The following is a 14,128-nucleotide window of genomic DNA, read 5'->3' on the forward strand; positions in this document are numbered from 1 at the left end:
GTGTCAGTTGCCCTTCAGGCTCAATGATTTGCTGAGACTGCAAATACAGACTTGTGGGAAGGACATGGTTGGTTTGTGTGAGAGTCAGCAGAACTCTGGGATTTTTTAAATATTAGTTGTGAGTTGTAGTGGATATGTGAAGCCTTTAGTTACATAAATGTTTATCATTTGTTAAGATTACTGTCCACATTACTTCACATTTACCATCTATACTTCACAGTTTTATTTGCATCAGGATTGCTGCTGAGCATTTAATGATGGCACACTTACAGCACAGTCAGCAATTTACTAGTTGTTTTAAAAAACAGGATGTAAGGGGTAAGCCTTGGTAGCTCGCCATGTTACCTTGCAGATTATACACAGTAGGGCAAAGCAACTTGAAATATATTGTTCCATATTTAAATATTTAAAGTCTCCATATGGACAGCACCGTTTTTGTACAAATAAAGACAATTGTTCATGTTCAACACCATAACAAACAACAACAATGATACATGATTGATTTTTTATAATGTCTTGGTTCGAGGTTAATAACGTTGAATGTGAACGGCAGGAGATGTCCTCCCATATTCAATCCATAGCAACCATGTATTAACTAATCGGACACAACCAACAAGTGCAGCACCTGCAATAACATTCAGTTGGTTTGTCAGTGATGTAGGCAGATGAGACACTTATTCATTGTCATTGGTCAACTGAGGCAAAATCACAAAAAACAAACAATACAAGAATAATCATACACATATTGTAACCACTGTAATTGTAATGCTTACATGTCATTGATACTGCAGTGAATTGAAAGGAACTTTTTTTTAAAAGTGTTTTTAAGGAAGTGGCAATTTTGTCGATAATATGTTGCAAGGCCTCAGTGTTGTGCGCCTCGAGGGGCCTAAAGGTGCGCAACACTCAAAAATCAGACAAAGGGCAGAAACATCAGCAAGAGGAAACATGTCATGGGAATAAGCAGCCTGTTACTGGAACAAAATAAGAAAAGTGCTGACGTCGATACAGATTGCGGCGCATGAAGAAATGTGAAGGATCACCAAATATATTACAGTTCCTCCTGAGGAGAAATGACCAGTTTTTATGGCAATACATTCAATAGTTGTCAGTAATATGTTGTCATATTTAATGTATGTAATGTTAGAGTCAGATTACAGAAAGGGCATATTGGCTAGAACGTTTTTTGTCTTCTGCTACTCATTTTAAAATAATATTATTAATGGAAGCATCCATCCATTTAAAAAAAACACAAACAGAAAAAAAACGTTATCTCTTTTTTTTGTGCTTCAAAAACATGTGTCACTCAGTGACACTTCATCATTCTCAAAGTCACAGTTCTCTTCAGTGTCAGGTTTATGCAGTTGAATCTGGCATTCTCCCGTGAAGTCATCTTTGCCATTCAAACCCTCGTCTTCGTCCCAGACCTCAATCTCCAGGATGTCGCTTTGGGCATCCTTGAAGTCAAAACATTGTTTAAATACTGCGGCTTGATTGTTGTCAATGACTGTGCTTGTCCTCATCACTTTGCAGACTGTCATGAATTAATGTAGCTACATTTTATTTTAGAACAACAGTGACACACATTAGACAACCTTTTCACATTTCTTACTACTCTAATATCCACATTATTGTATTTCAAGGTCATTTCCCAACTTTTTGTTGCCAGAGATTGATCATTTCAAATTGTGAAATCACTTTTTTGACCATGTAAAACATAAAATGTATGATTGCTTTAACCTGCCCATCATTGCGTACTAACTCACTTGCTTCTGTAAAGAGATGGAGATGTGATATACAGTATGTGTCTGGAGGAGAGAAGATATCCCCACGATGTAGAAAGCACTGATTCAGAAACACTTTTGCTGTTTTTCCTTTCCACTCACCAGATCCATCAGTGGCTTCAGAGTGGGACACCATCAACAGCAGGGAAACTACAAGAGTCACACACTTCATCCTCACTCTTCACTTCTTCACCTGTGTGTGTGTGGGAGTGTGTGTGTCAATGTTCCCTCTAATTTTTCATGTGTCTGGGCATACACACAAGCTCCCTGAGCACACTGAGGACCACTGTGAGCAACATCAGATGTGCACGCTGTGGCCACACACCAGTATCACACCTGTTCAAAACCTTGGATCATAGCAAGTTACATGGCTTATTAAAATAATCAAATTACAGCAGCAATTTTCACTAGTTTACTTTTAATATAAGTGATTTGACAAACTTTAAAGGAAAAAGACAAAAATCTTGTTGTTCATGAGATGTGTAGTATGTTTTATGTGAGAGTCTTGCTTTGGCCATGGGAAGAGTCCTGCTTTGGCCTGTGTGAGGGTCCTGTTGTGGCCTGTGTGAGGGTCCTGTTCTGGAAGAAATGATACATATACACCTTTCAGACATAACATTTTGTTCACATTAAAACATTCACATTTTGCACAATGACGTGTGCTGTAGCTTGTGATACAGTGTAAATTCCTGTAACTCTGTCTGTAAAATATGTAATTACTCAGTTTTTTATTATCATTTCTACTACCCATAAATGATCTAGTAGTAACATAATTTAATGATTAATATCCATAAGTAAAAAATCTTAATAAATGTCACGAGAATATGCACAAATCTGACTTAAATTTTACCTTATTTTTCACGTCTGTCCTTCTCACTTCTCCAATGGTTGTACACTTTGTCCAGGTTGATGGCTTCGTCTGCTTCTTGCTTTGACTTTATGCGCATCAGCTGGTCCAAATGTGCCACTTCAAGACGATTTCTGGATGCTGTTTTGATTTTAGTTTTAGTTTTTTCTGCTGAATGTGACGCTTGAGGTAGTCCAACTTCCATTCAGTCCACATTTTTCCCTCGGAAAACTCATTTGCTACTTTAGCTTCGCTGCATGTTTTGCAGAGTAGACCCTTCCCCCTCGAAAAAGAAAAAATCTCACCCAGTTTCACCGCTTGTTCTTCTATTTGAACATACTCCGACAGCCATTCCATCTTAAAATAACCACATTTCTTTTTTCCAATGGCTTGGTGAGTGGATGTGTCGCTGCCCGTTCGTTTCGCCATGATAAGGGGTTAGCATTTGCGTCTCGTAACTCCGCCGCACTGTTGTTAGCTAGCTAACCTGCACGGCGCGAATGGGCAGGGCAATAGTGTCAATGCTATGATTGGCTGCGTAGCGTAAGTGAACCGAATCGTATCATTGGCTGGACACCTGTCACTCACTGAGTTACGTTGCAAAATAGTACAGAAAACAAAATTATTATTATTATTATTATTATTATTGGTTTAATTGATTAGATAAGATTAGGACTAATATTAGATATTAATTAATACGTTTATGTTGAATTTTATTTTATGCGCTGCATAGATTTTCTTGTGCGCTGAGAATGTGCGAGCAGTGCGCGATTGCTCAAGCGCGCAGCTTAGAGGGAACATTGGTGTGTGTGTGTGTGTGTGACAGAGAGCTAGAGAGCTGTACAAACAGGCAGAGGCTCCTGGAGGAGATGTGTGACAGGCTGGTGTCTGCCAAAGAGATGGAGGGGAGGGCGTGTGTGTTTATGACCAGCACAGGTCTGATTTACTCAGCACGTTGTGAACAAGTTTAGATCACAAGTTCTAAAGTAACTACAGTAAGAATTCAAAAGCAACACTGGTTTGGTTATTACAAATGTAAATGTAAAAGCAAGCCAACAGCCAGCATTGAATTGGCACACTTGAGTTCTAAACCCTAAAAACAAACAAGCTTACTTGCACAAACCATTCTGCTACCAACCCAAACTATATGTATGGGTGACCATGGCTAAGTGGAGAGGAGGTGCTGTCCTGCAATCAGAGGATCGGCGGTTCGATCCCTGGTTCCACTAGTTGCATGTCCATGTGTCCTTGAGCAAGACACTTAACCCCAAATAGCTCCTTTAGCTGTACGGTGTATAGATAGATACTGAATTGTAAGTTGCTTTGGATAAAAGCGTCTGCTAAATGACTGTAATGTATTGCTTGATAAAAGTCTGTTTAAAGTAGAGCTTCAACAATCTGCTGATTCATTGTTTAATATATCCAGGAATCCACCAAAAACGGTGGAAAAAAGGCTTCCCAAGCAGATCAGGGACAATACTCAGAAAAAAAGGTAAGGAGTAGCCGAATGCAAGAAAATTGAATTTGCTCAAGATGTGCACAATGACAGGCACTCAATGGCACGAAGAAGAAGATGAATCAATTCATCAAGAAAGCAATGTGCATATTAATCGGCAATAAATATAAGGGTAAGTTGCAACCAAAATTATAACTCTTATTTTGAAAAGACTTTGAATTGAATGCTTATGTTTTTATAAATGCCAGTTCTAAACAACATGTCTACTTATATCCTTTTGCATGCAAGTCTGAATGTCTCATTGACTCATGATGATGCCAGGGCAGGTGTCCCTCCTCTTCCTCCTCCTCCTCTTCTCCTGCTCTTTGGGAACTCGCAGATGAAAAACATGGTGGCTTCACACTCCACATGACTCCATGCCCCAGTGGGGAGCAGCTCCACACAGCTTGAGTTTGTGGTGGGAGCTACTCTAGAGCTGAGCTCCTCTTCTTGGCTCCACCCTGCAAACCACTGCAGAGGGCTGGAGTCTGCATACACATAAGTGCTTGTTTCATTCTGATGACAAACACAGATGGAGACAGAGAAATTATTATGAAGTTCATCCAAAGGTTTCGGGAGAGTTTAGCCCGAAATATTCACCCTCCTTTAGAAAACAGTGGCAAAAGAGGACAAAAGACCAAAATTGGAAACCACCTGCTAGTGTGTGTGTGTGTGTGTGTGTCTGCATGTACATTATGAGCATCTGATGGCGCCCACTTACTGTGTCCTTGCTTTGAGCCAGCACTCCTATATAAACTCTTGTCAGTCCTGCCTGACTGACATAGTCTGCCATTAGATGGTTGGTGTTGCTGGTTTTTGGCATGGCTAGGGTGCCTCCTCTCAACTTGCAGTTCATTGAAGCCTCTCTGAACTTCTTAGGCTCCTTCACCAGCAGGTAGTACCTCTCTTCTGTTTCCTTCAGCCCCAAGATGACTGCACAGCACAGGGTTAAACGTATTTAGAAGGTAGAAAATGTACAGTATTTACATGGTAATCTATGAAACAGTTTTCTTTGGAGAGAATGTTTATGTTCAAAGAAAAAAAAGAAAAGAACTACACAACAATATGTATTTGGTAAAAAGAAAAAAAGACATTAAATAAAAAAAACAAGAAACAAAAAATATCAGAAGCCAGTAGGCCAGACTAAACCTTTTCTATAGCGGGCTTTAGCCTCATGATTGTCGGGGCATTGACATGGCGTTATGAATGAAAACAAGGACGTAGTTTCATCGTATCTAAATTGCAGCTCCACTATGCCTCTCAGACCAGTACTCACAAGAAAAGAGACAGAAAACTGAAGAGAGAAAAGCTGAGTCTCCTTGTCAAAGTTCATCTAATTACATGCCAGAGGTAAACACAGGCATGAGAAGAAAAGTACATCATGTAAGTCTTTCAGACATGCGAACAAAAGGCAAATCAGGAGTGGTGTTGTACATTACAAATAACAACAACGTAAGGGAAGGTAACAGGAAGAAAAGAAAGACGATATTGAGTTGCAAAACATTGTGTTTTTTCTAAGATGGCCTACAAATTCATAAATTCAATCTCAAGTCAATACAGCTTTTCCTTTTTATCTTAACTAAGAGCTACATGTTGTGTTTTTCACACTTTTGAGGATACTGAGCTGGCTCACGTGCACTTAACTTACTGTACAGTGTAGTGTGTGCTAAACCATAAATATTACTCGGCACTCACCATTCTTCACGAACTTGACAGCATTCCTCAGCTTGCCTACATTGACATCCAGCTGTCCAACCACCTTCCTGTATCTGCCACAGTCACATGTTGTGCCTGGTAGTAAACAAAGGCCAGCACACCTTTATTTGAGTGTGTACAGGATTTATTAGTCCATAATTAACCTTTCTGTTTTATGACTGAGACAAAACTCTACCACTTTAAATTCGTGTACAGCGTCACAGTGGAACACCGCTGTGCTTTCTTTGTTGTGTGCTTTCATAGCCATTCGAGAGCCGACAAGTTCTCAGTCACTCTATGCAGACAAGTCCTGCTGCATGGCTAATGCCTCCTCCACCCTAGCCTTGGGTTGTTAGAATTAGGTTCATAGCATTGAAGGACTATTTGCAACGCTATCCATAAGTTTTGAATGATAAGTACGCTTCTAAGTCTGTGACCATCAGACAGGAGCCAATATTTGGTATCGTCCCTGGTGAAGCTCTGCAGCCTTCTTCTTCTTGCTTGTTCCAAGGCTGTTGTCGTACAGGGCCAAAACAACAAAGAACATCACCTAATCCTAATATTCTCTGACAGCTGAGCTGTATTTACAGCTGTTCTACTGCATTTCTGCAGCAACAAGAATGTCCAGAGTCATTTACCATTTAATAGGTGGGTATTGTATATAGGATATGAAAAAAGCAATGTCTGCATGCTTTAAACGTACTCACCTGGTTTCCCTTTTAAACCACTGGGTCCCTCCAAACCTGTACCTCCTTTGTTACCTACAGAGCAATAGAAATCACATGTGAGACTATTCCTAAAGTTCTGTGATGCTGGCAATTCACCTTTTCTTGTTTTTAATCACTTAGAATATAAATAAATAACACAGTACTGACACTGACTCTCTATTTACTATTAATTGAACATACTGCCAGCTTCTTGTGTTACGTGACATTGGTATGCAGTTACAGCAGGTTACCACCAGATGGCTGTATCATACATGAAACATTTAAAATATGGCTGCACACAGATATAGATTTACGCAGGTCAAATTTTGACCTATTGTGAGTGAGATGTATTTGCTCCAAATAGGTCTCAACATGACAAGAAAAATACTTTTTAAAATATAGAAATAAGGGTAAATAGTAGCTTTATGTGTATATAAAATCAAGAACATACTCTCTTATACTTGCGCTTTACTTAGGAAATGAACAAACATCACAATTGGCTGGTTTTATATGTGGACCTGAACAATCTGATCAGGCTTTTGTCAACAGGTTTGGTTTCAGACGTATTATCCTGTTTCCAGTAGCTCCATGGTTATCAAGACAAATGTCATCTCTGGAGCATGGAGTTCAATTCACCCCAAACATTTCTGTTTCCGCAGTCCGATGGTTGGCTTTCCACATTGCACATGCTTTCAAAGCTTTAGATAGTTTTGCCCAGCAAAATGTAAGCCCTGTAAACTCACTGATAATAGGATGACATATGCATAGAATTATAGCAGGATACTTTCTCATGTATCATAATAATCTTTACTGTATCTATAGTGTATCTTAAATGAACAGTTTTCTGTGAGTGAGCATGACATTCAGTAAAAGAGTAGCTGAATTTCAGTTTGTGATGTGTTTTATGAGCCACCGGCGCTCAGGATCAAGGGAAATCCAAACCTGTGACCTCACTCCTTTGCCTGAGATGGCTGATGCACAGCCACTTTCCTGTAAGTGTATTCAACATGAATACTGAGAAAAGTAAATGCCTAAAGAGGCAGGGGAACATGACTGCTCATAAAAAATAAAAATAAAGCTTGAAATAGTTTCAGCCAACGCTGATAACCTCATACTGTAGGATTATGTTTTCTTCTATCTTTGGATGTGATCTAAAACATAAAATAGATCGTGAAACATTCCTCCTCGTGTGTATTAGTCTTGGGACGAATCAAGTTTGCTGGTTTTGTAGCGATGTCTGTTCTACTTATTTCAATGTTTTGAGTCTATGATTATGGAGCTGCAGTCCAGGCTGAGGAGGAGTTCAGGAAACAATATTTCTTCTTTCAGGCAATTATAAAGTCACTAAAATCCTGTAGAAACCTCACAGTTACATTTTTGCCATTTTTGTAGCCTGTTGTTGACAACTGCATGCAGGTTGAAAAGTGTCATGGCACCAGGACAAGGATACATTTATACACAGGATGGGTTTAAAGGCAAATCAATCTTTTTCTCATTTTATAAATATTCTTTTCCACAGGGCACTGAGGATGCAGGAGGGTTTCCACTTGATGCACTCTCCTCTTTGATTTACTGGATACACTCTATTTGACTTACTGTAATGTGAATCCATAAGGCCCATGCTTATAGTCGTAGTATAGTATGAAGTTAACTATAAATGAAGAGAAAATGAAGGGGATACAAAGACAGGAACAGTGTTTACATTAAAAGTGCTTCTAGAAACTATACTTTTTTGTTTTACCTTTGTCTCCAATAGGCCCCATCTTTCCTGTGTGGCCCACCTCTCCTTTAAGCCCCGACTCTCCTGACGCTCCTGAGGAAGACAGAGGATGAGAGGAGGAAGAATATATGGAGATAATTCAGAAAACACGGCAAATAAATCTCATCATTTCAGTTTGAGATGATGACTTTCCAACACAGACGGATGATCATACAGAAAAGGGTAGTGTGTACACGATGCAACATTTTCCAGAATATGGTAGATATCACTGTGAAATCTCTTCATTGTATCTTTTAAAGCCCCCTTATAGTTAGACATACATTATATAATCCATGCTTGTCATATTCTTACAATTATGACAGTTCCTCATGGCTTTCATCAGTTCTCTTTGTTTTTTGATTATTTAGTTGTTTTAAAGTCTAATCAATATAATTGCATGCTTCCAGAAATTGCAAGCCCGGAGGCTTTTTTCCAACAATCTCTGTATACTTTGGTTTCAAGTGATGCTGCTATTGCTATTATTATTATGCCAGTAAAAAAATTAGAGGGAAAATGCTGATTGATTTTGGGCACAGACTTAAGTTTTTTGTGTTGTGAGGCTGCTTGTGGAGTGACGATAGTCTGGGAGAAAATGTGTTTTGTTGCAGGTTTAGTCAAAGTGGAAGTCCACCTTTAAATGTAATAAACAGAGTGAATGATTGCATTTATTATTTATTGATCTAATTTTGTTACATTCTGTTTCTTTGTTTCCTGTAAAAAAGTGTGTAATCAACAATGATCAGTCGAGTTATTTGTAAGCAGCTGTTGATTATCTGGTTTTATCTTTGATCTGATTGTTGACACAATGACAATGCGATTACAGTCCTTCTCTGTATTCTGATTACTGTCAACTTTCACTCCACAATCCTATTGAGGCCACTTTAGTTTGGTGTTAAAAGAGAATATCAGTGTGTGAGAGAGATTGTGCGGGTATGTGTGCGTGTGCATGTGTGTGTGTGCGTGTGTGGGAAAACACACACACACACACACACACACACACACACACACACACACACACACAAAGCCAGATTTTCACTAGGATTTCCCATTTTCTCGTGTGGAGTTTCTACTTGATGATTTGTGACAAGTGTTGGCAGAAGGTGTGAGGTCTTATGGATTGTATGAGGTCTGGTAGACTATGTAAAGCTCTGGCCTATGGGAAACGTTTTCACTGTTATCTGTGTGCAGTTTTCTGCATCATTTTCAGTGTGAACGCCTGAGAAGCACCATCTCAAAGTCAATATTTTGACACTATGGACATGAGAACTGATTGTGAACCATGATTATCGGTGTTCGTTTTTTGCCATATGCAGAAATTGAATCTATTGGTCTCTCGTTATTCCTTCTGTCTATAAAAGTTGATAAATGTTGTTTTCGCATGTGACTATGCTTGCCAGTTAAACCGTCTATCTAAACGTCCAGATAACAGTGCTCCCTATCACTGCAGTCGCTCTTTATAATGGCCAACCCCTCCAACCGGTCTAACGTCTGGATTCTCCAGCTGCTGGAGGATAAAGGAGGTGAAGGACATATTTGTCATTTTAATCACAGAGCCTCAAGCTATTTCCAAAACGCTCAATGGACTAAATGTTTTCAAGGCTTAATACAACCAAAATACAAGAGGTTCAAATGCTAAGAAGATCATTCATTACACTTTGTTTGCTCAAAGACAATGAGCACAAATGAATACTGGTACTTCTGTTTACAGAGGAGATAGAGCTGGGTCTCATGAAATAAATTAAGGCTTAAGCTAGATTTTCCATTTGTTGTACATATGGTTCATTGCTTGCTGTCCCAAAAGTTCCTTCCCAAGAATTAAGATCCTTACATAACACTGAGCTTTATTTTTTGTAACGCTGATAAAGTTTAGCAGCAGTTTTACAGTAAGTAAAGCACCATTAACAAATGCATGAATCCAGCAGCACACTTCGTCGACGTTATTAAGTTTGGAGCAACAAATAGTTTTTGTTGCCCACCAGAGCATTCAGTCATGTATTCCCTTTTAACATTCCAAAATGAATCAACTGCTTCCTGTAAAACGGCCTTAACTTAAGGGAATACATGCGTCATCTGTTGAGCTGTTGGCATACTGCAGTTACAAAGTCATCACAGGAACCTGCCTTCATCCTACAGCAAGCATACACACAGAAAAACCATAATGATTGGGTTTGCTACACTGTTGAAAAGTTGAAAAGGGTTCACATATATAGACTTTCTTTCTCTTTACAGTTTTGGAAAAGACTCAAGCAGTCTTGGCATGTGTCTTTCTGTTGTTGTTGAGTGTGTGTGTGTGTGTGTGTGTGTGTGTGTGTGTGTGTGTGTGTGTGTGTGTGTGTGTGTGTGTGTGTGTGTGTGTGGACCTCTGTGTGAAGTTATTGAATAAAACAAACATCTGCAGAGAGCAAGAGGGCAGCCAGGAACCAGTGTTTTTACACAGTGTGTGTGTGTGTGCGTGTGTAAATACAATTATGTATTGTGTCTTTGTGCGGGTACGTCTGCCTCCTTGTGTCTACAGGCTTGCTTGCCTTGTGTGCATGTATTGCTAATTTTATACCTCAGTGTGTGTGTGTGTGTGTGCGCGCAGACATGTATATCATATGGCTGCTTGATTGGCTAGCTCATCTACCAGCCCAGTTGGAACACATATGGCAAAGCGGGACGCCATTGCTTTCCTGCAGCAGCAATTAACACGTCTGCTTCCTCCACAGACACACATCAGTGCAGGTCTGTCTGTCTGTCTGTGTGTCTGTCTGTGTGTCTGTCTGTCTGTCTGTCTGTCTGTCTGTCTGTCACAGAGCAAAGCTGTATCTACCGCGCAGCAAAGGAAAGCAAACTGTCTGGAGCAGGAAAAAGCAGAAGCTGCTGCCAGGGCAAAGTCACACAGACTGTCTGGAAGCTGCAGAAAGTAAGACGTGATTATTTGTTCAGGTTACAGCAGCAATGTGAATTACATTTTTGAGTTATAGACGGGTGAGGTCAGACTTCTCTGCAAACATAAGAGAAGTGAGGCCTTCTCACCCATTACTTTTGCCCTTGTTACACATGTTGCTAGTAAAGACAGAAGCACAGGAAGTAGACTTTATTGTCATATCACTATTTTGCACCATTTTCCACAAAGGACATTTTGACATATCACACTGGGAAAAGCACAGGTAAATAGTAATAATTATTAACTGTCACTGTATAAAAACAAAGATATCGTTTATCTCATGAGTAAAACCTGTGCTTTTCCGACTATGAAATGCCAAAATGTCTGCTGTGTAAAAGGCCTTTTTGAATAGTTAGACTTAATTTACTGAATTGACTTAAAATCTGGATAATAGTGCAGCAACAATTGTTCTCTGCACCAAACTTTGCAAAGTTGAGTACAACCACAATCAACGCCGAGCAATACACAGTCTACAACTGTGACTGTTTGTTGTCTACATGTTTCCGGGTTTCATGTTTCTACGACGTTTTATTTTCAAGTTGAGTCTGATTCTTCTGTGACTCACAAAGTCACCCAGCTGGTGTGGGTGCCATTAAAACAGACCTGAAGTCACTGTGAGTTTGCTAATATTTCCCTCTTCAAACATCTTCAAACAGCAATCTGATACCAAACCAAACATTTTTTTATGTGGACTATACGCCTTCAAGTGGAACTCCAACAATTCAACACAGCTCAAAGTCTGTTTACAGGTCTTGGGGACTACATATGGTGAAAACAGTTGTATGAAGACGTTTGTGGTGATGTAATTTGAGTCAGCATCAGTTGGGGTTGAAGACTACAAGTTCGAAAATTAAAAACAAAATGTGTTGGATACCTGGAAGTCCTGGTGGTCCATTCTTTCCCAGCTTTCCCTGATCTCCCTCCTCTCCAATCGTACCTTGGTCTCCTGGATTAAGAGACAGTAGAGAGGATGGAAGTGAGTTGTCCAAGAACAACTGGAGCACACGGCGATTGAGTGTTTGTGTATAAGATTCAGTGCACACCCAGTTGTGGCTTTAGGTGCACTGCTACTGTAAGGTTACATTTGAAACAACTTTGGATGTTTAAAAAAGTATTTTGACTCTTCATATTCCCTTATAATGCATGTTCATCCAAGTCACCATCATTCTCAAAAGCACGAACTCATTTGAAGTATGAATGACATCACACAGTGTTCGGAGTTGAAAGCACAATTGAGCGTCAGAGCTGCTCAAAGATTTCTTGGCAAGAAATCTTGAGAGGTTTCATATTGTCTATATGAGAGCTGTAAATATGCCCCAGTTGTGGATGCCAACAGCGCTCTATATCTTGTATACGTGCTGGGCATTGAAATGAAGGATGGTAACAAACTCCCTCTATTAGACTGGAGGAGTACTTAGGAAATGTATTCTTCTATTCATTGCAATTTCAAGTGTTTCCTCTTGTGGACAGCTGAACTGAAAACATGTAGGGTAAAACTACTAACATGCCTTGCTTGTGTGATTAAGGTATCAAATCACAGAGAGATTTGTGAGTAAAAGAGAATTCATAGTTTGTCATGGAACCTTTTTCAAATGTTTTGACAATCTTATGTTTCAATAAAAAAAAAATGACAGTAAATCTATTTAGAAATGTTGAAGTCAAAGTTCCAGCAAATGCAATAAAAGTATGTTTGTTGGGAAAGTGAAAACACCCACTCACATACGCAGACGTGAGAATACATACACTCAGACTGACTCTGTGGTCAGCGGTGTATCTGGGATGAGTTTTGTACAAATAATCATTCAGTTCAGTGGCAGCTGTCTAAATACACTCTGTCACATTGGGACTTTCTTACTCGTACAGAAAACTGTAAGATGTACCTTTTGCAAAACTATTTGTCCACAAGAATGAAACAAATACATTTTTTTTACATTCAAGAACTGTAAAATTCAGATGAAGGTGTCTTTTGCTCGGTTTCTGCATGTCGTCTGCTGGAGTAACACCGTAAGCCATGTTTTTCAGTAGCGTGAATGGAGCTGAAAAAATGGTGCTCTGCTTAAGTGTGCATTTTATTAGGTCTGTCTGTCTGAATCAGCAGGGGAACAAGCTACTGGATGTCGTAAAACGGGGAGGCATTCCCTCCAAAAGTCGATGGGGTAGCAGACTGCTAGCTAATAAACTGCAGGACATTACATGCTTGCTACCTTTATCATCAGCCCTGTAAACCCTGAAGAACGTGAGGGGTGTTTCCTCAGAATTTTCCATTTGACGCATATACAGATATTGGCATTTACATTGTAAAGACATTTAGTTAACACTCCTATACTGTACTTCACTAGAAAATACATCAACTTAAATTGTCTGAACTCCAGTTAAGAGTAAGTATGAACAAACAACAAGCACCCAATAACCTAAACCCAAAAATGTATCAGGATATATCAAAGTATCTGTAGTCCTCTTCTATCACACATGTGTGCAATTAATGAGATCTGACTACGATGTCAGTCAGGTTTAAACACCAACACACACGTGCACACACACACAGGCAAACTCGTAGCACATTCTGGGACAAGTCTTACCTTTAGCTCCAGGTAGGAAGGTATTGGTGCAGACCTCTGCAGAGGCAGAGATGCAGTTGAACACGGCTGCAAACACACAGAGCACCAACAGCACCATCATCTCCCAATCATCACGAGCCACTGAAGAAGATCTTGGCTTTCAGATTTGCAGGAGTATCTCATGTGCCAGTATGCACCGATTGACTGTTTTGACTTTAGAACCAGAGGATGCAGCACTAATGAGCAAACGTACTGCAGAGAGGGTCGAAACAGAGACGTGCTGTTGTAGAACACACACACACACACACTTGTTTATAGAGTCTTATCAGTTACTTGTCATAATGTCAAACAACA

The 14,128-nt window shown here is 39.6% G+C and overlaps 1 protein-coding gene across 1 annotated transcript; it reads right to left on the minus strand.

The window, feature by feature from the left end:
- Positions 1 to 4,393: 4,393 nt before the first annotated feature.
- On the minus strand, positions 4,394 to 13,895 carry colec10 (collectin sub-family member 10 (C-type lectin); the record flags this gene model as incomplete). Its single annotated transcript, XM_079276213.1, has 7 exons — positions 4,394 to 4,642; positions 4,848 to 5,059; positions 5,822 to 5,917; positions 6,529 to 6,582; positions 8,270 to 8,341; positions 12,091 to 12,162; positions 13,796 to 13,895. 7 exons carry the CDS (start codon positions 13,893 to 13,895, stop codon positions 4,394 to 4,396), a joined length of 855 nt encoding a protein of 284 aa, XP_079132339.1.
- Positions 13,896 to 14,128: the final 233 nt, after the last annotated feature.

Source organism: Melanostigma gelatinosum (genome assembly GCF_949748355.1).
Source record: "Melanostigma gelatinosum genome assembly, chromosome: 9".
Lineage (NCBI taxonomy): Eukaryota > Metazoa > Chordata > Actinopteri > Perciformes > Zoarcidae > Melanostigma > Melanostigma gelatinosum.